Source organism: Cupressus sempervirens, chromosome 11 (genome assembly GCF_028749045.1).
Source record: "Cupressus sempervirens isolate cs-2001-9-10 chromosome 11, ASM2874904v1, whole genome shotgun sequence".
NCBI classification, from domain to species: Eukaryota; Viridiplantae; Streptophyta; class Pinopsida; order Cupressales; family Cupressaceae; genus Cupressus; species Cupressus sempervirens.
In genome coordinates, this window is record NC_143128.1 from 626,020,164 (window position 1) to 626,046,712 (window position 26,549).

General features: G+C 35.2%; 1 protein-coding gene across 1 annotated transcript; it reads right to left on the bottom strand.

Annotated features, from left to right (window-relative positions):
- Positions 1–8,398: 8,398 nt before the first annotated feature.
- LOC149531264 (subtilisin-like serine-protease S) lies at positions 8,399–22,457 on the bottom strand. The gene is made up of 13 exons (XM_089808309.1): positions 22,354–22,457; positions 14,838–14,913; positions 14,596–14,719; positions 14,401–14,533; positions 13,663–13,757; positions 13,194–13,361; positions 12,951–13,062; positions 11,007–11,544; positions 10,089–10,183; positions 9,767–10,006; positions 9,432–9,546; positions 9,111–9,315; positions 8,399–8,943 (listed from the first exon to the last, which is right to left on the bottom strand). Exons 1-13 carry the CDS (start codon positions 22,455–22,457, stop codon positions 8,399–8,401), a joined length of 2,550 nt encoding a protein of 849 aa, XP_089664435.1.
- Positions 22,458–26,549: the final 4,092 nt, after the last annotated feature.

Consider the following 26,549-nt stretch of genomic DNA (forward strand, 5'->3'; position numbering starts at 1 on the left):
ACAAATACCCTTTGGCCAATAAGTCTTTCTTTTTTATGCCAACAATGCAACCAAGGGGCTTCGAGTGAAGACCCTTGGCTACCAAAAGGGTGGCATGGGGCTTCAAGTGAAGCCCCCTATCACCCAAGGTGACTTCAAGCGAAACCTCATGCCACCCAAGGGGCTTTGCTCGAAGCCCCTTGACTACACAAGGGCTTCATTTGAAGCCACCCTGGGCCTTCCCATGCAGACATCATTGTGGTCGAGAAACAACCACAAGGGGCTTTGCATGAAGTCCTCATCAAAATGTGTTAAACCACCTTGATGGCTTCATTTGAAGCCTCTCTGGACGAAGACCTAAAAAAGGGCTTTAAGTGAAGCATACTTCGTGCAAAGCATCTAAAAATGGAAATTTCCAAATTTGTTCTTAATTTATGTAAATTTTTTCTCTTTGGAGGGCTCAAACAAGGGCCAAATAAGTTTAAATTCTAAAACTAAAATTGGAAAAGTTTTGTCCTTTCAATAAGCTTTGTAATGAATATATTTTTAGCATATATTGTGTTTATTGTGATTTTTTATTAATTATAGGTTTTTTGTCATTTTAGAAATCTCCATTTAAAGCTTTGAGAAAAATATAAAAGTAAAGAATAAGATTGTTAAAAAGTATGATCATCAAATCTATGTGTGTTATATTTCTGGCAAGTCAAGAAATGTTTTATTTTGATAAATTCAAATCAAGTTATTTTGATCAAAAGAAACCTATGTTTAAATTATCATTAGTGTCACTTTGTCACCAAATAAAACCTTTATTTTTTTATGAAACTAAAAAAAACCAACAAAACTTGCTAGATATTGATGTTACTACTCTAGCATTCAAAGAATTTTATAATTATCATATTTTAAAAAAAAGGTTATGTTTATCAAATCACTCATCACTTTTTGAAAATGTCATTTTTTGTATAAACCACTTCTCACTTCTCAAAGGTGATGGTAAAATAGACTTCAAATAAAATTATTTTAAAATATTGTTAGAAACTATATAGAAAATGCTAAAAATTACTAGTTTGCATCATCATCAAATTCTTTATGGTTTTTTAGTAATATGTATTTGAAAATGAATTTTTTGTTAAAAATATCCATTTTAGTGTCAAACTTGGCCAAAAAGTGGGAAAATTTGTTCATCAAAAAGGTCATGACATAGGCTTAAAATGAGCTCATTATCTGTATAAAAATAGTGAGTGAATGCTATAAACTTTCTTGGGAAAAACTATGGTCTGTATTCCTTTACCAATCACTCAAACGATATTGTAGTTACTCGATGAATACAGTCTCCCTTCATTAACCTTGTGACTTAGTTAAGCTTGTGATCTACAATATGTCTCAGTAATACATGATTATAAAATATTCAAACTAATATTACATGATCTTCTTTCTCTTTTGATTTAATCTAGGCGATGAGAATGACAAATCTCAATTAAATTACCTTGAGAAAATCTTGTATGCAATGTTGCATAAAGAGGGAGGTCTAAATTTGTGAAATTTGTTGGGTTTTGTAATTTGTGGATGAGATCTATGAAGGTATTACTAAGCTCTTCAGTAACTAGATATTCTTTCAAACCTATACAAATATATCTACCAATAAACTCCTAACCTCTCTAAGAAAATTATCATGAAGCCATTTGAGCCTAGTGCTTTATCTAGAGACATTAAAAGTAACACATGGGTCAATTATTTCCAAGGGTTGGAGGAAGTTACTATCTTCTTGAATGAAAAGAATATAAGAATATCTTTTAAAAATTTATTTGAATCTCAACTTTAGAGATGTCACTAGGTGGCACCTCAAATAGTTATGAAAATTAGTTAGTTGTGTCATGTTGAATTTTGTGTTCATCGTACATATCCTTTCTCTAGTGGAAGTGCCACTAGTGAAAATCACTTTACTCTATTTTCTAATGTTAGTTAACAAGTAAAAATTATTTATGTTTTGTCAACCCTCCCTTAGCCATTTAACCATCTATGTTTTTCCCTCTAGAAGATATCTTACATAGAAAGGATTTTGTCTAGATCCTTTTTTAATAAGGATTAATGTTAACATTGTTATCTATTCATTAATGATTTGATCATTAATTTTATCTATAAAAAAAAAAATTTTTTTTTAAAGGAATATGTTCTTAAAGTATGTCAAACTCTACTATTTTATTTTGAGATAATGAAATATGTCTCTTTTACTAGTTGAAACCTTCTAGACATCGAAACAAAGAGTATTCTTTCTCTACAAATTTTCAACATGGATAAAAAACTCAAATTCTTGAACCACATTTCCTAAAATTTGAAAGAATATTTTAGATGGAATGAATGCATGATGAGTTTCAAGGTGATATGGTAATTATCAGATCCTAAGAAAGATTTTTTTCTTTTTTTAGTTTTATTTTATATGTTACCGGTTGCTTTAAACTTATCAAATGAAGTCAAAAACTACACATTAATTGTGAGAATAATTTAATAATATTTTTCTTTTTTTACTTAACTTTTTTTTTTTTAATCATATTTTTTTAGCTTTAGTAGTTGTCATGGGTTGCTTTAAATTATCAACAATTGATTTAAGGATAATCATGTTTATAGTCAGAACTAAGATAGATATTTCTCAAAAATTAGTTTTAGTAATAAGATAGTCATTGTTCAACTTTACATAATTGCACAAATGTTTCTTCATAGAAAGTATTCATATTTAATTTTATTATCAATTATCCTCCTTGCACAAAAATAATATATTTCTATTGCTTTTCGTTACAATTGCTAGTTTAGTCCATGTAAAAAGTCAATTTTAAAGGAGATAGTTCAAAAGTTCATTTTCAAAAATAAAATCTGAAAATATTTTTTCACTTTAAGAGGTGGATTGGTACCTCTTCACTTTTCACTTGACTTATTGCATTGAAATTGCCTCTAAGTAGAATCATTTCTTCTTTTGATTGGGATTATAAAAAAAAAAAAATTTGTCCCACAATAGCTAATTTTAAAAAATTTGAAGACGCTAATTATTCACTACTTCAAAAAAAAACTGTGTGACTCTCTTTACATCATGGACAATTCGTAAATCTTCGTAGCGATCTCAAATAAAAGCAACCATTTGCTTTGATACGTTTGTAGATTAAAAACACATCCAAGAAATAGGAAAGGAAACAAATACACAATATTTTTACACAGCACAATTTTTTTATTAATTGAAATTGCACCACCAATTAAAAACTTCAAGTTGTCAAATTATAGTGGAAGGTGATGTTATGAATATAATAAGTACCCTAGGAAAGGAAGCAAGAGATATCATCATTAAAAGTAAAGGACTTCTTGAAATGGTGTACAATTTTCAGTGCTAGTACACTTTTCAAGAAGGTAATGGAGAGATTGTAAAGGATATTTCTGTTCTAGAAATTATGGCACTTCGTTCTAAAATGTATGGTGATGGGAAAGACTATTCATTTTATTTGGGCTTTGAGTTTTGGATTAACTCTCTTGTTTTTCTTTGGTTTTCATTTCTTCCCTCTCTCTTTTTTTCCCTTATAAAAATCTATCTCTCTTCTATGGTAGGGTGAACTAAAGAAAATTGAACCAAAATCTTGTAATGAAATAAAAAGAATTTTGACATGTATGGTCTATTATTCATGTTGGACATTTCTATTAGTATGTCAAGGGTATGAAAGGATGCAAATTAAAGTTGTTTGAAATTTTTGGAGAGTCTTAGGACAAAGGCAAGGTAGTCATTGGTGAGATGTCAATCAACTGGAATCTATTTAGGTGGCTATTGGTTTGATAGAAGAAGGTAAAGGCGTGCCTAGAAATTCTAAGGGCCACTATATGCTAGACATTAAAATATTTCTCAATCCTTGTAAAAGTATCAATGCGTATAATAGACAAGGTCTTTTAGATGAGTGGAACGATGTTGCGTTGGTGTTGATCAAGTTCATCAATTCTAAGGGAAGATTTAAGAGGTTTTTCATTCGTATCTTCCCTATGCTTAACAATTTTTGCCATGATATAAAGTTTAGTTTCATGTATTGGGTATTTTCTGCTCTATCTCAATTGATTTCTAAAGTTAAAAGAAATGGGGGTCTTCCTCTCCTATGCTTTTATAATTTTGATTATAGCCATGATGCCTTAGGTTGAACTTGAGTCTTGTCTCATAGTAGATCTCAATAACCCTAAGATAAACCCTACTTAGCTAGCTACTAAAGCCTCCCATTCTTCCAAGTCTACTAGGGTTGACCCTATTAGAAAAGATATTTATACAACACCCTTGGCATTGACCATCCTAAGGAAAAAATTGCGGTTGTGTCAAAATTTTCCTCATTCTCATGGTCTACTAAGTCTGATTGGACCCTAGAAAATACTATTGTGAAATCCCCCTCCTTGTTTCAAAACCCATCTTTCCCCATCTTATTCCCCATAAGTATTTATAATCATATGCTTCCTTGTAATATTGTCTCCCCTTCTATTATGAAAACCACCCCTACTAATGACCACTATGATCTTGATCATGTTGGAAAGAAGGTGGACAATCTCTAAATTCACTATAATAGGTAGGATGACATCACTAAATGGCTCATTGTGTAACTTCACACTACAAGGAGGAAGATGAATGGGCTAGAAGCTATTGCTGAGGTTGAAAAGAAGGGGAGGGTTTGGACTCAAAGTAAGCTAGGGGATGAAAGCATGTGGAGGATGGTTCAAGATTATGCACATAAAGTTGATAACTAGAATATCATGGAAGACCAAATCAAAGAACTAGCTCTAATTCATGAGAGGATCACTCAAGATTATGCACATAAATTTGATAACTAGAATATCATAGAAGACCAAATCAAAGAACTAGCTCTAATTCCTCATACAGAGGAAAAACATGAGATGGTCAATTCTCTGGTGAATGCAAAGGCTAATTGATACAAGAGCATCTTGCATGGGAAATTTTAAATTTTAAATTTAAAAAAAAAATTGTGAAGGAGAGAGAAAGTGACCAAAATAGAAGGGAAAATAATAATAAAATAAAATAAGGGAAAAAGGAAAAAAGAAAAAAAAAGGAATTTCTATTTTTGAGGTGAATAGGTGGCATAAATAGAAAAATAAAATAAAAAATGGTTGTCATTCCATTTATCGAGGTGTGTGGGTGGAAATTCTAGAAAGTTGTGGATATTGTGTAGATGGAATTCTAGAAGGTTATGGATAAATCATGCATTTAATATTTTTTGGGTGGTAAGTGCCTATTTAAAAAAGGCATATGAGCATTTCTAATCAAGCTTTGGAAGGTGAAGGCTTCAAGGTGTGATCTCTTCTTAGTAGAAGCTTAGAGAGGAGGAAGTGAGGAGTGAGTTTTCCTAAGTCTATGGATAGAGTGCCGAATGTGAGGCAATTTACAATAGGATTGTGGTGGAGTTGCGAGTTTTTGAGAAGAGCTAGTGGCTACAGTTTAGAAACAAGGAGGTTTCTTGGTGGCTTGCGAGCACAAGTTCTTGGAGGTTTCTACTAGACTATGGATATGGACTAGCTAGTGTTTGGATTAGGTCTTGTAGGATCTTGTAGAACTATCACTTGCTTTATATTTTGCCGTAACCAAGAAGGCCTTACAGCCTAGCACATTGCATGTAACAGTTATTTTATGAATAAAGAGTTGTGATTTGATATCAGATCATGTATTGTTATTGTGTTTCCACTGTGTGGTTATTTGCTGGGGGCTAGGACATCTCCTTTAGGGATTCTCCTACCTTGCACTGCATCAAGTGGTATTAGAGCGGGAGCTCCTGAGCATGTAAACAGATTACCAAAGCTGAGGTAGTTTGCACTAGGACTTGGGTTGGAGAAGTAGATCTGAGTTGGTCTTGATCTGGTAGTGTTGTGAGGTGGTAGATCATGGTTCTAACTTGCAATTGTAGAGGGCTTGCAAATTGATCAATGGATGCGAAGACGGAAGATTGATCTTGTTGCTCAGGCATGATCATAGAGACTTTGTAGATTGCAAAACCGTGGTCCTAGACTTGTGATGTGGTTCTTGATTGTTCATGCGAGGTGGCAAGTTGCAATCTAGATTGCAAACAATTCAAGGTTGTCACAAGGAGCGTGGGAAGGATTTGTTGCAGAGGGTTTACAAAGATCTTGGGAGATGGCTTCGAGAGGATTTGACCCTAAGATGATTACAAAACTCTATGATGTGGTGGAGAGGAGGTTTTTTGAGATGACTGCTCAGCTTGAAGCTAGCTTGGCTAATCAAGTTTGGGATGGGATGAGGAAGGAATTCTATGAATGTTTGTGGAGCTAGAGTCTACCGATCCGGAAGAGAGTTGTTTGGCCGATTAAGAGACTTTTTCGAGAGAGAAGATGGCATCGCATGGTTGAGGTGGAAGAAGTTGATTTTGTTGATCAGTTTGTGGAGCCTGATACAGAACATACAAAGCAACTAGAGGTTGTTGCTGAGGATATTCCTAACCTTGTTGATGTTGGGATGGAGATTGGTTTTCATGATTAGTTGGTTGAGTCTGACATGGAGATAGCAGAGCACTCAGTCGTGGATGATCCAGTTGTTGTTGGTGGTGGCTTGTATGTTGCAGAGCATCTTGTTGTGAGCAATGAAATTGTTGGTGTTGGGAGTTTGGTTTGTGTTGATGGAGATCTGCATGTTGCTACTGATGCAGAATTTGTTATTATTGGTATAGATTCACTAGTTGTTGATGTGGATGAGGGGTTGCTATTGAAGTATTATGTTCAGTTTGTTCCTGGGGGTGAGCATGTTGATTGGATGGTTGAGATTCTAGTGTTTGATAGAGTAATGCAGATGTGGAGGATTTCCATGGTGGTTTTCTTGTCCCTGTTGAGGTGGAAGCCTTTGGTGAAGATGAAGATGGTTGTATATCTTTCTTTTGGACACACTTTTCTATCTACCAAGGGAGTCTAATGTAGGAGCATCTTGCATGGGAAATTTTTTTTTTTTAATTTAAAAATAAAAATAAAAAATTGTGGAGGAGAGAGAAAGTGACGAAAATAGAAAGAAAAATCATTTTTAAAAAAAAAAGAAAAAAAGAGAAAAGAAAAAAAAAAGGAATTTCTATTTTCGAGGTGCATAGATGGCATAAATAGAAAAATAAAATAAAAATAGTTGTCATTCCATTTATCGAGGTGTGTAGGTGGAAATTCTAGAAGGTTGTGGATATTGTGTAGGTGGGATTCTAGAAGGTTGTGGATAAATCATGCATTTAATATTTGTTGGGTGGTAAGTGCCTATTTAAGCAAGGCATATGAGCATTTCTAATCAAGCTTTGGAAGGTGAAGGCTTCAAGGTGTGATCTCTTCTTAGTAGAAGCTTGGAGAGGAGGGAGTCAGGAGTGAGTTTTCCTGAGTTTGTGGATAGAGCGTCGAATCTGAGGCAGTTTACAGCAGGATTGTGGTAGAGTTGTGAGTTTGTGAGAAGAGCTAGTGGCTGTGGTTTAGAAACAAGGAGGTTGCTTGGTGGCTTGCGAGCACAAGTTGAGATCTTGGAGGTTTCTACCAGACTGTGGATCTGGACTAGCTAGTGTTTAAATTGGATCTTGCGGGATCTTGCAGAACTATTACTTGCTTTGTATTTGGTCGTAACCAGGAAGGCCTTATAGCCTGACACATTGCATGTAATAGTTATTTTATGAATAAAGAGTTGTTATTTGTTATCAGATCGTGCATTGCTATTGTGTTTCCGTTGTGTGGTTATTTGCTGGGGGCTAGGACATCTCCTTTGGTGATTCTCCTACCTTGCACTGCATCACTAATTAGAACCAGCACAACAAAAAATTGCAGGACATGATTTCTTTTAGCTAGAAAATGTTGGAGAAAACTACTCCCTTCTTCAACACTTTACAGGTGAAAGAGAAAAGGGGCATAGCGCAGGAAATGGGAGGATAGTCTCTAGGAGACAATAAAAGGCAATGAAGAGACCACTTCAGATGTAAGTGTGTGTCCTTCCAAGAGGACTTCCTTTGTGAAAAATGCTCAAGGAGTTGAATTAGGATTACAAATGGTTTTACACTAGGCTTATTTAAGATCTTGTAAGCTAGTCTTGTTTTATTTTTTTATTTAATTAAATAGTTGAATTCACTTCATGTTAAATCTTGCTAGTTGTCTTTCAAACAACAATAAATTCTATTTTATAAAGCTTGTAATCTAACATATAGTTTAAAATAAGAAACAACTATTATAAATTCTGGTCAAGATACATTTCCTCCCCATCATTCTCTCAACTTAATCACTGGCTGACAGTTAAGTGGTCATAGAAACAATATTAATATAACCATTTAATAATCACATGAAAACTCCATAATGAACTAAACGAAAACCTGTAACCCAATGTTGTGTTCATATATCAGCTCACAACAAATTGGACTCATTTTTCTTCCCAAAGAACCAACTAAGCTGAAACTGGGTTCACAGCAATTGGAGAGTAGACCTTGTGTTTACCATCACTCCACGTTAGCGACCCAACCACAAACTGAGAAGCCGCTTTCATTACACTGAACTTGACTGTGAATGAGACCTTATCCCCCATTTTATTAAATCTGAGTACACTGGGAAACACCTCAACATACACGCCAGGGGGAGGCTGAACAACTGCTTTATAGACAAATGATCCACTTCCATAATTTGTGAGAGTCCTCGATACTGTTGTGCTTCCCTTAACGTTTGCCACTGCAATGGAAGGATAATTCAAATTGTATGGAGGGGGAGGATTTGCCATGCATCTTGTACCATCGCCTGTCAGATTTCTAAGCTGGGCGGGAGTGGCTCCGATGCCACACAAAAACTTTACCATATCTGTCACATCGGAATCGTAAACAAGGCCAGGATCTAAGGCCGCCATTGGATTGATATGGCCCGATCCATAATCAAACGGCCCTGTTATGTTACCCGCAGGGTTTCTGATTATGGGCTTGTTTTCCTTATCTGTAACAAAAGCTGGCGTACATGTATTGTAGATTCATCAGTATTGGGTGTCAGTAATGGAAGTTCATAAACATCAAGTTTCGTTAAATTTCTATTTGTTTTAAATGTGAAAACCCATTTATTAATATGATTTCGAAGGATCAATTTAAACAAAAGAGTATTGTTTGAAAAAAAATTACCTGTTGTCATAATGGCTGACTGGATTGCAGCAGGGCCCCATGTGGGATGCTGTGATTTGATAAAAGCAGATAGACCGGAAACATGTGGGCAAGACATGGATGTTCCAGAAATAATGTTGAAATCAACCGACCGGTTAGCAGAGAAACTTGTTGATACCGGTGACCACGCTGCTAGTATGTTAACTCCAGGTGCTGTAATATCGGGCTAAAGTACCCGTGCAAAAATTTTTGTTCTCACAATTTAGTGAATTGAGCTTTGGAACAAGAAACTCAATTTCAGTATGAAAATACAATCAACACTTGGATGAAAAATTGGGTTACCTTGATGATGTCCGGAGTTAAGCTGTTGGGACCCAAAGAAGAAAACACTGCCATTTGAGGCGCTGGACTAATGTTCAGGATTGTAGATGTGGTTTTGATGTATGCTTTAGGGTTTCTAATCATCACAATCAGATCATAAGAGCCGATCAAACAATAAGAAATCATAGATGGACATCGTTTATTATTATACTTTCTATTAAGGAAACTTCTACAATTTCAATTAAAGATCCCATATAAGACTATTAAATCATGTCTTGAATTCCAAGGAAATATGCTGAATACATAGCACACTTACAACAGAATAATGATTGAAATTACTGAGAGGGTTTGCTTACTTTGTTGAGGCCATGTATGCCATTAGTTGTGCTCCTTGCTCTGCTCCTATTTGTGAGCCAGGTATTACAAATTGGACTACAACGTCCTTTTTGAATGGGTCGATCACTATGATACCCACACCTCCAGCTTCTTTCACTACATCACCTTTTAATGCTTTCCTATCTGTTAAGCCAGATACTGTGCATACCACTATCTTTCCCTTTACTCTTGAAGGATCTAGTGTGCTCTCCAGGCAGAGACTGGCATTTTGCGTATGACATGAGTACAATTTCTATACAAGAATTCACGAAAAGTAATAAATTTTCTTCCTTCTTATCATACCTTGCATTTGTCTGAGAGATACCAGGGGCCGCAGAGCTGCTTCCAGCCACAAGATCCGTCAATCCACTTTGTGGGTAAGGATTTATAGCTCCTCCCTGCAATGGAAAAGCAATCATGTGATCCAAAATCCAAAATCCATTCACATTTGGGTTGAAACAGATTGTACTTTCGAAGGTAAATTAATAAGTAGGAGAATTTTTTTTTAATAAGTTAATTGATGATATTGTTATCAACATTCAATACAAACAAATCTGATCAATTAGTTCATAAGACCTTATTTTATGCTACACTTAACATTCATTACATCTAAATCTTTTATGAATTTCTTTATTTATTGCACTATTGCTATTTTTCTACCTTATAAAGGGTTAAGAACACTGAAGATTGACTCATCATGTCCTGAACTTCCAGAACTAGAAGTCTCTTTGTCCTAAGCATACGTCAAATCTATAAACATCCTATCTAAATCAACGTTAGTATAATGGCATAACATTTCTTAGTTTCCTTGTAAATCAAGAATACGACTATATTTCTGACCAATCTTCTCCTCTTAAAGTTTTCTTGAAATTATGAGATATTTTTTCTGGAAGGTTACATGTTTCAGTACTACTCCAACTCAAGCACTTTAACAATTGAATTTTTTTTCCAAGATTAAACCTACTTTATCCAATATTTCTTTTACAAAACCCTGGACAAAGATAGAAATAGACATTATAAAACCTCTTTAACTTACAATTTGATAATTAGAAAATTTTAGACTCTCATTGATCATTAAATGTGATCCAAAATATTAATGCTCAAAAAATCAATTCTAAAAATAAATTTGCAACAAATCAAATTGCTAAATTACTCCAACAATTGATCCAACAGTCTGACTTGGTGTTTTTATAAGAAAAAGGATGGGTTTTTCATAAATACCTTCAATACAACATTGTTAGCCAGAACTACATTAGTACTGAAGCTCCTATCGATGGAGGAGGCTGCAACAGTGAAAATCCAAGGAGCCACATTGGCAACAGATCCGGGCAGCCCGTCGTTTCCAGCGGAGGCAGAAGTGAGGATTCCTTTCCTGAAAGCATGGAAAGCTCCAATGGAGACAACATCTTCAAAGTAGGGAGGCAGAGGAAGACCAGAACCCACTGAAAGGGAGATGACATCGACTCCATCATCTACGGCGTCGTTGAAAGCAGCAAGCAAATCAGCATCGTTGCAAAGAATGAACCAACATGCTTTGTAAATGGCAACGCGAGCACCGGGAGCACCTCCCCTCGCTGTGCCTCTCCCCAAACCGTATGTATTTGCATTATCTACCAATGCTCCCCCTGCAGTGGAGGCCGTGTGAACTCCATGGCCCTCTGCATCACGGGGAGAACGAAAGAATAATGCTCCATCTGATTCCAATGGTCCGTTCTCCGCTTCATACCCCTTGAAATAGAAACGAGCGCCAATTATTTTCCTGCATCAAGTTTTCAATTTCCAGTTAGGTAACATGTTTTAGCTAATTTTCATTAGAGTTTAAAATAGTTCAAATATGTTGGATAACGAGTTTTATCTGAATTAAAGATGAATCGGTCATAAACAAGATTGCTCGTTTAGTGGTAGATTATCTTAGGATTGAATTCTAATTAATTTATGAAACGTTTAATACAATATTGATTTTCAGTTAAAAAGTGTAGTTAAAAGGATTTGAGCAACATTGGTATGTCACTTCAAACAATTATGAGCATAGTAATAAATGGTAATTCAAGGTTTATCTTTAAGTTAAGATGATGTCACAAAATAAAGTACCTTTAAATTAAAGTTGAATCAATTAGGAGAAAAGCAATAAATGAGTTATCTAAGATTCATGTACAAATTAGAACATAAGCACCAATGGGATGTGTCAGAATGAAGCACACTTGAACTAAAGTTGAACCAACCATAAGCAGATGAATAAATGGGTAGTCCAAGGTTTATGTTCAAGTTAGGCCCTGAGCAATCTAATGGGATGTTCCAAAATGAAGTACACTTGAACTAAAGTTTTTTATTATAAAAAGCTGCAAGAGGGTGCTGACCCTACAAATACTTGAACTAAAGTTGAATCAACCACTAGCACATGAATAAATTGATTGTGTTTAATTTGGTGTATGCAAAGATTTATTGGGTAGTATAAAGTTTAAATCTAAATTCCTTATAATGTGGGTAGAGAGTGAGTTTGAAAATTGAGTTACAAAACACACTCAAAATTTTAAAAATTATTCCTAAGAATTGAAAAAATTATCCCTAAGAACAAATAGAAAATCAAAGATTTATGATTGAATGTATCATACTTAAAGATTATTATTACCAAAAAAATGATCATTTTAGGAAAACTACTAGAAAAAAGACAATAGATTATTTTTTAAATATGTCACAGATAATGTCTCAATAAATTCTCGCTATTTTTAATTATTAAGAGAAATTATCATCAATTGACTAGTAGATCCATCATTACTAATTCAGATTTCATCTGTTATAATGATAGACATCAAATTAAAGATAAATCAATATGAACCAAAAAAAAAAAAAAAACTCAAATCTTTTGCATCTAAGTTAAATACTAGGTCAAGCTAAAATATGTAATAGATAAAACTAAGATTTTTATTCTCTGTTCTAAATGAAACAAAATGTTAGAAAATAAACCACAATTGAAAAAACGATCATCAGAATTCCAATAATTCAATAATAAAACACCCTAACAACTAAATATCAATTGACATTTTAGGAAAAAAGAATATGGGACAAAGACCATACACTATCCCTGAAACATACAGCAAATAGCACCGCGCACTGTATAAAAATACAGTTGACTGAAAACCCAATTGATACAGACTAAAATTTAACCTGTTACAATGGTTGGCATCGAAGTCAGGTCCCGTTTGACACGTTCCTTTAAAGCGACTTGGTACTGGCGGCAAACCGGCATCGCTGAAGCTTTTTGATTCTGGCCAAACACCTACATTTATATTGTCCAACGCTTCACCATGGATGTTATACAAGGAAATTAATTTTCAGTTTCTTTTTACCGTTTCTGATTGATAGTTATGTTATTATATGAATCATGATAAACTACTTAAAAGAACTCACCGCCATCAATAATTCCAATGATAACATCTGATTGAGCCTTAACGTAATCATCTGAGTACATGCTTTTACCCACATAGTTGGGCTGATCTAAGCCCGTAAACTCCCATGAGCGCGTTGTATCAACGCGGCGTGTTTTGCTTTCGAAAACTGAAATCACCTCATCCATTTCTGCAATAATTGGACTCGATTTCAACAAAAATTTGAAACATAAATCATTTTTTCTGACTTTAAAAGATTGTAAGAGCTTATAGATCAAATAATCAAAGATCGGAGTAACTGATAATAAGGGAATTGTGATTATTTAATTATACAGAGATTTCAGATCTGTCTAAAGCCTTCTAAAAATCTTGTATTCTAAATAAATAAAAGAAGAAACTAGAGTTATATAAATAAAAAGAATTCTGAAATATTTTAACAACGTGTTCTTCAACTGAAGCTAAATTCGATTACACCCATGTCGTATCATCACCTGATAGAGAAGTGGCTTCCTCGGGAGTTAGCAGTGCAGAAAACCCTCTGAAGCTTTTGGCATAATGATGGATTATACCATAATTTACCCCGACTCTGTTCACAGTCATTTCACAATGAGGATCGGATACATCAAATTCATCACAGTATGATTAATTCTATTACTTTTAAATTCATCTGTTTGAGGAAACTGAGGCTACAAAGGAGCTTATCGATTTCAAATATTATTTTAAAATTGATGGTAATTTTAGTTTTGTATTAACTTTTAATTTATTTAAGGGGTTTATCTGCAATCAAGATTTCTCCAATAGAACTTATCTATAAATAAGTTTTGGATCAATCTCTTAAACAAATTTGAATAAATATTCATTCCTTATTCATTCAATCTTACAATTACTAATTTTAAAGAAAATAATAAAAATTCATTAATAAATTTCACATCATATTACTATCCATTTGTACTCCAAACAAATTCTAAGTGAAAGAGTTGTGCAATTTTATTGGTACTTACACAACTATTAGAACATTTATGTATAAATATGCAAATTTTTAAGATGGTTATATCGTACAATTCTAAATGACCACTTATTGACCCTTGGGTACATATAAAACTTACTTAAGTGAAAAATTAGCTAAAACGATCATACCCTCACTCTATTAAAACCAAAGTGATATATTTTAATATAAAAAATAACAAACAAGCAAAACCAAAACCAATTAATATTGAATGTGATCAAACCTTGCCGTAATCACTTTGGCATGAAGCTCTTGGTTGGAAGATATTGCAGCTTCTTCAGTAGGATGGGTGACATCACCCATGTACACAATATAATGCTGTAATTCCAACCATCTGCTCTTAGAATTTCGCAGTGCTGTAAAAACCCTAAACCCTCAATGGAAAGAATAATGAATGTTTTGGATAGATTTTATGTACCTTGAGTGCATCGTCCGTTGCCCCACAAATGATGAGTGAATGGCAAAGAATTAACATGATCAGCAGCTTCTGCAAAATGAACATGTTGCTTGGCTGCTTTGACATGTTGAACACAAATGGAAGACTTGAATTTATAACAAAATTCAAGCCAGTTTGATTGAACTTGGCTGATATTGGTATTGTAATTTATAGGAGGCCAGGAGAAAGCAGCATCATCCGGCAGTAGTAAAATCATGTGATACGTTACAAAGACGAATGTTGATTTGCAGTTGGAATGGATCGGCCGTCTGATCAGGAATCTGTTTGTCGTTGTGGATTCTGAGAATATGCCAGTCATCGACATCAATGAATACTCAAGTTACACCACGCATGATCTCAATTAAACATTATGCGTTTTGCTTCTTCGTCAGTTCTATAAAAACCTAAATTTAGAATATTCGGTGCTAACGTTTTCGGTTAAGATTTTTGCGTGTCCAGTAGTTGATTATGGAAGTTCAATCTTCTTGTCACGAGTGTAAGAACAAAATTTAAAATATTCGGTAATAACTGTTTTGGTCAACATTTTTGTGTATCCTGTTGATAGTGTACGTAAAATCTCAAGAAGCTTAAGAAAAGGCTATTTCTTTATACACATCAGAAAATGATTAGTCGATTGCCCTTTTGTACCATTAAACTAATTTAAAAACTACAAAGCAACTTTTAGAAAATCATAAAATCATTTTGCGGTTGAAATATCTGTTCATTACTTTTTTTATTAATCAATTTATAAATTAAAATAATTAATAATATTGTATAAAATAATATCATAATCTATAAAGTTAACTCAAATATATTAAAACTATAAATAAAATGATAGTATAAAAACATTTGTATGCTTTCTTGGTAAATGAACACTATTTTTTAAAATTTAATTATTCTTTTAACAATAATAAAATTATATGTAATATTTATTTTTTAATTAATTAAAATAATCATTAAAAAAATTATTAATTTAAAAATAATAATACTTTTGAGTAAATGAAATAGAAAAAATATAAATGCAATGACAATATCTTCACTTTATTAAAAAATATAATAATATCTTCAAATTTTTGTATACTAAATTTAAGATTACTTTTTATACTAAAAATTAAATAAATAGTTTCTCAATATTTTCTTTTTTCTTTTTTTAAATCATTTATTTAATTAATTAAAAAAACTTTATATAGTAAACTTAAGATGTGGTGATAACCACACATGAGGTAATTCATTCTATGGAAAAGAGCACGAACCCAGGTATGGCCCTTAAACTAGACATTTCCAAAGCTTATGATAAGGTCGAGAGGGATTTTCTTTTTGCTATTCTCAATTAGAATGTTATCAAAATTATCAAAAAATGCGGTGAACATTGTCACATTTTCAGTGCTTGTTAACAGGGCTCTTGGTAGTTTCTTTTCTTCTTCTCAAGGTCTTCCTCAAGGTGACCCCCTATCATCTTACCTATTCATCATTGTGGCAGAAGTCCTCGGCAGAAATTTAGTGTCCATGACTAACTCTGGTAGAATTAAAGGAGTAAAACCTACGTCCCTGTGCCCACCACAAACTATCTAATAATTTGTTGATGACACCTTTTTATTTGGATTCTCTTCTATTCATGAAGCCAGGGAGTGGAAAGCTATCATAAATTAGTATACAATGGTTTCTGGGCAATACATAAATTATCAAAAAAGTAAAGTGTATTTTTTCAACACTGATGCTAGTCTGAGATAAAAGGTGGCCAGAATCCTAGAATGCCAGGAGGCATTTCTCCCGAATACTTACCTTGGTCTACTGCTCTCAATTAAAGAGGTCTCCAATTAGTATTGGAATGGCCTGGTTGAACGCTTCCAGAGAAAGTTGACAAGTTGGAAAGGAAAGATCCTAAGTAGTGTGGGGAAACACCAACTTCTCTCAGCTTCTTTGTAAGGCATCCCAGTGTACTTGCTCTCTATTTTTGAACTCCCTAGTAGATTTAGAGATATTCTTGAAAAAAATTAAACATAATTTCTTATGGTCTGGCACTAAAGTGAAGTCTCGGATGAGCTTGGTGAGATGGGATAAAGTCTGTCACCCTAAGACCCTTGCGGGTTTGAATATAAGAAGGATAGGACATATGAATAAGGCCCTCCTAACCAAGATTGGTTGGAGATTGTTGAATTCTCAGGGAAGTTGGTGTAACATTGTGAAGGTCAAGTACCTGGGAGGGGGACCATTTCATCACTTCCTAGGGACCCATGCTCTCCCCCTAGGTTCTAAAATCTGGAACAATGTGGTGCACACATAGAAAATGTTGAAGATGGGTTGTCATTGGATTGTGGGGAATGGAAACACCATTGATTTCTAGGAAGAGCAATGGCTCCAAGATAACCCCTTCATGCATACTAAGTTCCTACCCTTGCATGAGACTTGTACTTGTGATCATGGTGCTCTAACTCGAAGCTATATCACCCCGAATCATCAATGGATTAGAATTCAAAACTAGGATCGATGTCGGCCAATCTATTATCGCCTGAATCTTTGCAGGATCCACTGAAATACCATCACTTGAAATGACATGCCCTAAATACTGAATCTCCATTTTGAAGAATTCGCACTTAGCTGCATTAGCATAAAGCTGATTGTCCCTTAAACACTGCAAAACCAACCGCAGGTGTTCCTCATGCTCCTTCTAAGTCTTAGAATATATCAATATGTCATCAAGAAACACGAGTACAAACCTGTCCAAATAAGATCGGAACACACCATTCATCAAACTCATGAAAACCGATGGAGCATTAGTCAATCCAAAAGGTACCACTGTGAACTCATAATGCCCGTAACGAGTTCGAAAAGTAGTCTTGTGAATATCTGCTTCCTTAATGTGAAGCTGGTGGTATCCTGACTTAAGGTCAATCTTGGAGAATACTATAGCTCCCTTGATCCGATCGAATAAGTCATCAATCCTAGGTAAAGGATACCTATTCTTAATAGTCACCTTATTCAACTGTCTATAGTCAATACAAAGGCGCAAAGAACCGTCTTTCTTCTTCACAAAGAGCACTGGAACTCCCCATGGTGATACACTAGGTCGAATGCTCCCTTTGGCCAGAAGTTCTTCTAGCTGAAGACGTAGCTCACCCAATTCCTGAGTAGTCATGCGATAAGGAGCTTTAGAGATAGGCTCCGCTCCAGGAATCAGATCAATACTAAAATCAATGTCCCTCTTTGGAGGCATGCCTGGAATCTCACTTGGAAAGACATTTGCATACTCCTGCAAAATCAGGTGATCTAAAGTCTCCCTCATGGAATCTTCCTCATCAAGATCATTTACCATAACAGCAAATATCTGACATCCCTTACGAAAACTTCGCTTCAATTGCATAGCAGAAATCATCCGCAAAGATATAGGCCTCGGTATCCCAACTATCTGCACATCATTCCCTTGGTCATCTTGGCACATAATAATCTTCTTCCTACAATCTATATTGGCTCTATGAGATCCAAGCTAGTCCATGCCTAAAACCACATCATAGGAACCAAGGGGTGTGACTCGAAGATCCACTGCTGTACCGAAGCTTCCTAAACTAAGCCCACACTTATGAACTACAGAATCTGTGGAGACCTTAATGCCTGAGGCTAGTTCCACTTGCCAACCACGATCTTGCTTCACCGCATCCAGCTTACACTTAGAAACTATAGATGGTGAAATAAATGAATCTGTAGCTCCTGAGTCAAACAATACTGAAAGAGATATACCTCTAATAGCACATGTGGTCTCAACCACTATTCCTTGATGATCTGCCTGACGCTGATCAACTGCTGCAAAAACTCTATGAGCTCTACCTGCATCACCAACTGTAGGCTCTGAAACTGTGGGTCTAGGTCCTGAAAACTGAGGTGCTCGCTGAGGACACTGAGCTGCATAATGTCCAATCTGACCACATGAAAAGCATTCCATATTTTTGCCAAAACCTCTTCCCATAGGTGGTACATTAGATTGCTGACGACTGTTCCTGCTCACAAAAGACTGGCTACTCTGAGCTGGTTGATTGGTCTGATTCTGTTTATTGCATTGAGCATTGCGATTGTTCTTGGTGTTAGAACCTTTGCCACCGCCTTGAGCTTGAGAATTTGAGCCCTTCTATTGTTGTGTCTGCTAAGACTGTTGCTGATACTGTTTCCCCTTAGAGAAAGAAAACTTCTTGTTACCACCTAAATTGTAGTTGCTTTTAGATCCGGATGTTGTTGGCGCTCCTACAAAACCACCTTGACCAAGGTTGACACTTTGCTCAACAAGGATAGCTCGATGCACTGCATCCTTGAGGGTTTTTGGCTCAAATACCTTAACTCCTCCAATAATACGGTTATTCAAACCCCTAATAAAATGTTGTGTCAACTAAGCTAAATTTTCACTGAACCCTGAAAAAGGCATAAGCTCATAAAATTTACGCTCATACTCGGTCACTAACAAAGTGTACTGTCTGAGATTATGAAATTCATCAGCCCTTTGTTGTTTCCATTCCTCTGGTAGGAATCGTTCACGGAAACTCTCTAGGAATAATTTCCATGTAACACTGCTCATATCGATTCCCAACTTCTTCTCCTCTATCGTCCACCAAGTGGCCCCAAAATTCTCTAGATTAGTGATCGCAAACCTTGCCTTAACATTGTTGTCAAACTCCTGGATGGAAAAAATCCTGTCGAGAGAAATAAGCCACTACTCAGCCACATAACCAGAACCTTGCCCATTGAAAGGCTTAACCTTGGATCTTGAAAGATCCTTCATCTGAGTGGACACAATGGACCTCTGACGTTCCTTTCGAGGACTTCTAGATCTGGGTCTATGCTCTTGTTCTGTCTGATGCACTTTAGGTTGTTCTTGAATAGGAGGTAGACGTTCTAGAATAGTCTGTATCATCTGCCTCAAACTGACCTCTTCAGACTCAGCTTGGTCCTCTCTACGGATCTCTTCCTGCTGCCTACTAGAGTGCTCTTCCGTGCTCTCTACATGAGCCGATCCCTAATGGGCAGACTCATGCACACTGATAGTTCTGCCATGACCACAGCCTCTACCATGGCCTCTAACAGAAGACCTAGTCCCAGATACCATCCTACAATAGTACAAGGTACTAAGTTCAGTTCTATGTCTAGGTTTAAGGAAAATTTCTAGTTTTGAAACTAAGTGTTGAAGTATGAAAAATACTCAAGTAACAGTTTGAGTCCTGTTTCAATTCACCTAGATCAAGTTTGGAAAGTTACACTTAGTAGTTCATAGTCCTAGTTGTTCCAGAATACCCAGAGCTCCCAATGTACAAACTCGAGCTCTGATACCAAATGTAATGCCCCACCAAGGGATCCAAAGAATTAACCTAGAATTTCACTAAGTTTAGTAGCATTTTTTTTTTTCCATGAAAGTAAATATCACATAAAACTTATGCACAATAACGGAAGCAATAGCAATGTCCATCTGAAATTAAACATAACATAAATAACAGATTACATTCTTTAAGATCCCTTAACGTTGAATCACATACATGAATCCATCTAGTACAACATCCTCATGAAATGATAAGTCCAATGTCTATACATTACATTTCAAATGCTCATTCATCCACTGTACATGTCACAGGGTATGACAAGCTCAAAAATATACATACATACAATAAGGTACATCATCCTATTCTAATCCATGATACATCAAAGTAGAGATAATCACATGATATAACATCATAGAGAACATATATATCTATCATAAAGATCAAACATAATAAACTAAGTGCACGGTTCCTCCCAACCGTCAATAGCATCATTAGACCATCATGGATCCTAGCCATCCCTCCATGTGTAACATTCCAAATTATCGAAGAGATCATCGGTATTACCTAGTAGGAATGTCACTACTAATAAATACAACATCATATGTAGAAAGTAATCTAACATGCAAATAAAAGCATAAGATAACATCATCTAACATATGCTAATCATCAATGAAAAATGATACATATCCACCATCATGAAGGACGCATCAGCCACGATGTCTCAATGAATCTCAAAATGATAAGAGTGGAAAATACACTACCACCCGACCACATGGTACCTAAGTGGTCCACTCCCACCGTGCTAAGGAGATAATCTCAAGTCCCAAGCAGGCTATCAAAATCACATAGCACATATCTCTATAAGTCCAAGAATCCTAAAAGTATACTAACTCAAAGGTTCCAAACACAAAATCTAACATCTAATCCCAGAGGCACACAATGACATGTAGGAACCTACTATGCAAGCGGGAAAGTGTCATCGCAATTATCACGTACAAGTTACCCTGGCAGTTAGCTAAACTCCATGGGTCCATACTGATTTTATGTGGCCACTAGTATCCTCTCATACTGACGAGGCATACTACAGAATGTAAGGTCGCAACCATGCGTCTCACTGCTCCCATCCTAGCCTGTACAAGCACTCAAGGCATGGGCGAGAACAAAACACTTATCTTTTTAGGTTCATTCAGTTAGTATTAGGTGTGAATGTTATCACTTATTAATCCAACTTACAATGAGTTACCCTGGCAGCCTCTTAGGGCCCCGGCCCCCATTGCAAGCCACTTCCCGTCACTACATGCAGATATCCTACCCTAATGCTCATGGACTCATAAATCTCAAAATCACAAAAGATAATCCATAACAAAATCATCAAATATGCATAAAAGCATCAAATCTCCATGAGCTAACAACCATAGAAAATCATGAACACAACAGCTCTCTATTGGCAACTGAAGTATCACTGATAATCAAATATCCAATGGTTCTCAATAACCAAAATATATATATCTCAATCATACTGAACGAAGACTCCAAAAATGGTTGAGTCAAACATGTCACATCATGACATCATCAAAATAAATCCACATAACAGTCCCATCATCGCGACTAGAAAAATAACCAAGGATAACTGATCGATGACCAAAATAATGGTTAAGTCAAGTGTCTCATACATAAGAATCTCAACTATAACAATCAATAATCACAACCAATACATAGAGCATTCCATCACATAACCATGGTTGCGTTTATAAAGATCGAGATCAAAATATCATCATGTCACCACAATCACATAACCCCCAAGCCTCTGGTAGACGTCCTATACTGGTCAACACTAGTCAACCCAAAACCCAAAACAATAGCATAAAGAATACATGTAGACACATGTTTTGGTTTTACAGCTTGAATTTAAATGTAAAGATCTCAGTTTATGTTTCCAAGTTTGAAGAATGAATGGAGGAACACATATATTGTTCTGGATAAATAAAAGTTTCCTTATTAGAACTAAAAGAATCCATTTTCCAATTAATAACATTTGTTTGATACATTCCCCACCAAACTATCAATTATTTATTTAATAATTTAAAACAATTAAATTATTAAATAGTTGAAAGTTATTAAAAAGTCACCTTTATGAAAATAAACCATCAATATAAATCATTGATCAAATAATACCTTAAATTTACAAATAACATACTTACACACACACACACACACACACACACACACACACACACACACACACACACACATATATATACGTACATATATATACATACATATGTAAATACGTTTTCATAAAATCGAATTAACAATTTCGATTGACACCATATGAGAATCGATTGTATATAAACGTTTTAACATAAACATTATTATTATTATTATTTTACATAACATAAACATCAATTAAAACCCCCCCAACTCTCATTGTGGTATGTAGTACCTGCGGTCACAGGCACTGCGCTGACAGCGGGTACGTACTACCCCTGTCGCCGCAAACCTGCGATGGCAGACCTCTGCCTTCCACCGATGTAGGGTACGAAACATGCCCACGGCATATAATATATAAACTTTGTTCCATGCGATATAAATCGCAATGCGAATTAATAAATTTTCCACTGCGATTTTATTAATCGCTCAATTCGGTGCATTATATATATATGTATGTATGTATGTATGTATGTATATATATATTCAAATTTTATAATAGATCCATAATAAATGTATACATATGCATATATATAAATATATCTTTATATATATGTATATGTATGCAGGTCTGAATATATAACCATGTATGTTTTTTTACAAAGATTATATCTACAATCAAGAATAAGATATTTGCATTATAGGATGCATATAAAGTTCTCCAATTAAATTAATCTACCCACATTGAGAATGCATATAAATATGAAACTTCTCAGAAGACATATGGAAGACACGAAGAAGACAGGGAATGCATGATGCGAAAATAGCATAAGTAAAATTACAAGAATCTACCCGAATTCTGATGCTAAATCACTCTTCCTCAAAAAATTCACAGAGCAAGCTCCTCCCTTCTTCAGAATTCTCGAGTCCTCCAATGCTCCAATTGCTCTCCCAACGCTATGTCTAAGCTTCTATGAATGCCTGAATATAAAGAGCTTTCAGGAAACCTCTAGAATGCTTCTAGAAACAGTTGGAAGGTGTCACCAACTAAGCATGGGTCTTTTCCAACCTTCAAGATGAGCCTTAGGGTTGTAGACACCATGTGCTTAATTGATGTACTAACCCCCGTGTTGTTGAAACATGAGAAATAGAGAAGTGCGTTAATTCCCATGCAAGCTTATAACTCCAATTCACTTTTTATATAATTTATATTTAAATATTTATAACTTTCATTTTAACTTTATAACTTTTATTTTTTATTATTATTTATTACTTTATTATTATTTTTTTATTATTATTAATTTTAATTTCTAATTTTCTTTTATTTAATTCATTTTCCTCAATAATTCACATTTAATTAGTTACAATCAAAATATCAAATAACATGATATTTTATATTAATCTTCTCAAATAATTAATTTATTAATTAAATCCATTTATTAAGACTTAATTAATAGAAAATTCACCATAGACCTCCAAGATAAAATATGAAAACCCATCATAGAGAAAATCACTCAAAATCAGTCTAAAGGGTTAAAAATCATGAATCATGTCATCCGACACATTCGGTGGGTAAAATATCCAGATACTTGTCCTACCTCACTAGGACAATTGGCTTAAAGGTTTTGGGATTTGGGCTTGAGAATTTATCTCCCTTCTCTTATCATTGAGATAGTATAATAGGGTACGCTCATCCTGGCAATTCAGGGAAGTCGATACTCGGTACCTGCAACCTACAGAAAAACCATGCATGTACATACAATATATATAATGCTAAGCTAAATAGACAATGGTAGGAAGTGGTGCATCATGTAGATCCCGACTAAGTAGGTGACTACGACTCCCTTCCTTAACCACATCAGAAACGCCATACAATAAGAAAACACACACACCATACACATGCAAGTATGGGGTAAGTATCCATAATAAAACACATGAGATAATAAACCATCCATCTAATCATCAATAATAACTGAAAACAGTATAATGATCATCATGTATGCATGAAATGTAAAATCTAAATGATCTCATCATATAACCACTGAATCCATAATGTCTCATAGTGTCAAAACAATACCACTAATCCATCAACATAAAACTAGTCTATCATAGTCTAATAATAATAACAATTTCCAGAAAAGATGTGAACGAGGGTAGGCACTACATTCGCTTAGGTTAATAAAGCATGTCTTATTAGGTGAATGGTTGTGAGGTGTCACCTTCCTACATGTGAGCATCCATTAGCTATCTTGGGAAGATACTTTGCTATCTTTAGCCCGATAGATGGTTGCTCCTCATTGGTTGGTGTTGCCACCTCCTCCCTCTTCCTAGCCTATATAAGCATGCTACCTGGCTTGTATTTGTGTCTCTTGTTTTTGCATCCTCTTAATGCTATTTTGCTTCCAGCATTTGCATTACTCTCTTGGAGACTAACTCTATGATGCTATTTTGATTTTGTAGCATTTGCATTCATAGTTTAGATATTTATTCTTTGCACTAGTTTTCTGGGTTATTAATCTTATCATATTCTAACATGGTGTCAAAGCTTTTCTATGTGCAAGAGTAGATTTTAGTTTCCTTATTTGAGAGATTCGGGGGGGCTAATAAACTTTATTATAATTTTTTGAAAAATGAAGTATGCTCTTCTCTTGCATCTTTAGATGATCCTGAGAATCAGAAAAGTTTTAACAAAAACGATTTTTCTCTAGGGTTTCAATCTCAAATCTAACAACCAACTTGCATATTTGGAGTTTTCAATCAGTATAGCAGGTTCCAGCATGCCATTGATGGACTTAGGAAGTTGATCCAAAATTTGCATGTCATATTTTGGTTGCTGGGGTCGGTTTTTTATTTTTGGAGCCATTTTTTACTGTTAAAGGAATCTAATTTACACTACAACAGCATCTTCTATACATTAACAAGAAAAATGATTTTTGGGTTTTGTTCGCAGCCCCGAAAAACCATCTGGGTATCTTTTAGATTTTGCATGCAAGCTGTATATTTTGCAGAATCGGGCATGAAAGGCTACAGCCATACCCCTCTCCATTGGCAGTCGCAGATTTGAACGCAATTTTCAAATGTCTCATTCTTGCTCATACGGACTCTGATTTTGATGATTCTTGTTATGAACTTGGCTATTTTTTTGTGCTCTATCCACTAGTGGAGTTGTTTTTTGATTTTCATGCATGAATTCTTCAGAAATTGCAGATTCTCAGCCGTGACTGTGCACAATTCTCGTTTTAGAAACTTCGGAGGATCATAACTTTCTCATACGACCTCGTATCAAGGCGATTCTTTTTTTAAAAGTGCATAATTTTTTGAGTAGATCGCAGTGGTGTTATTTGTTTCCTTGATTATTGTTCCCAAGTTTTAGTTTTAGCATATGCTCTTCATGAGAAGGCCCTATCAGTTTTTCTTCCGTAACTTGAACATACGGACGTATTTTTTCGATCCAAAAAATGCGTCGGAAATCTAGTTGTGAGACAGAGATGATGGTACAAGTTTTTTTGATTTTTTCTATAGTCTAGTTTCCTATTTTGGCAGTCAAAGCCAGATGTTCTATTTTTCCTTCCGAGAGCCATATCTCGCTCATTCAGACTCTTTTTTGGGCTCGCCAGATATTGTTGGAAAGCTGGTTCTATGAGTTATTCAGTTGCAGAGGTCTTTTATCCAGATTCTACTCTAGGTTCTTTCTCCTTTGAGTTTTGTACTTTCGCACTCTAGCAGATTACTTGGATTCTACAGGTCCTGAAATCTCTTCTTCTCTTCTTTTGGCTCACTCTTCTTTATGACTTCTGAGCATTATATGCTTCCATTCTGTTGCATTCCTTTTCTTGTAAATGCACTGAGATAAAGTGCTTGCTTTTGCATATCTGGAATCTTGTACAACTTGTGTTTGTTTGTACTCACACTCAGTTATAAAGTGCCATGGGGGTCATGATGTTTTTCCATTTTGTGCTCATCCACCTTTGTCAAGTGAATTTTTCTTCCACGACATTAGCCCATGCAGTGTGTCGGTGACACCACCCTTTATCCTGTGCTTGTACTTCCATTGCACTATTGGTGTTCCTGATTCTTCTTCTTGCAGATGTTTTTGGCATTCAATTTCAGTGTTCATGTCACCCCTCTCCCTGTTCAACATTATGGAGGGGTTCACTTGTTGGCTCTATTACTTCTTTGGTTCGGTTGAGTGATCTACATATTCAGTTTTTGTTCCTATGTACTAGGCGGATGCAGTGGCTCGGCACCTATGCATTTCAGTGAGATGGTTCATCTACTATATAGACACTCATTCATTCCTACCTTTGGAGGTCACCTCTTCGATTGATCAGCTTTTCAAACTTTGTCTTCTCTACCTAGTCATGCACTATTTCAATGGGGGTTCCAATAGTTTCTTCTGACACTTTTTGCAGCTTCATGCTCTTTTTTGTTCTCTCTTTGGGACATTTTCTAGATTGGAGGCTTAGTTTCCTTCATTTAGTTCTTTTTCTT

What these genes read in the sequence shown, in the direction of transcription:
- LOC149531264 (XM_089808309.1), bottom strand. Translation starts at nt 22,457, where the DNA reads ATGTTTCGTACCCTACATCGGTGGAAGGCAGAGGTCTGCCATCGCAGG. An exon ending in ATCTCTCAGACAAATGCAAG is followed by an intron (nt 10,007 to 10,088) that starts GTATGATAAGAA and finishes GCAAAATGCCAG; the next exon opens with TCTCTGCCTGGAGAGCACAC. An exon ending in GTCAGCCATTATGACAACAG is followed by an intron (nt 8,944 to 9,110) that starts GTAATTTTTTTT and finishes CATGTACGCCAG; the next exon opens with CTTTTGTTACAGATAAGGAA.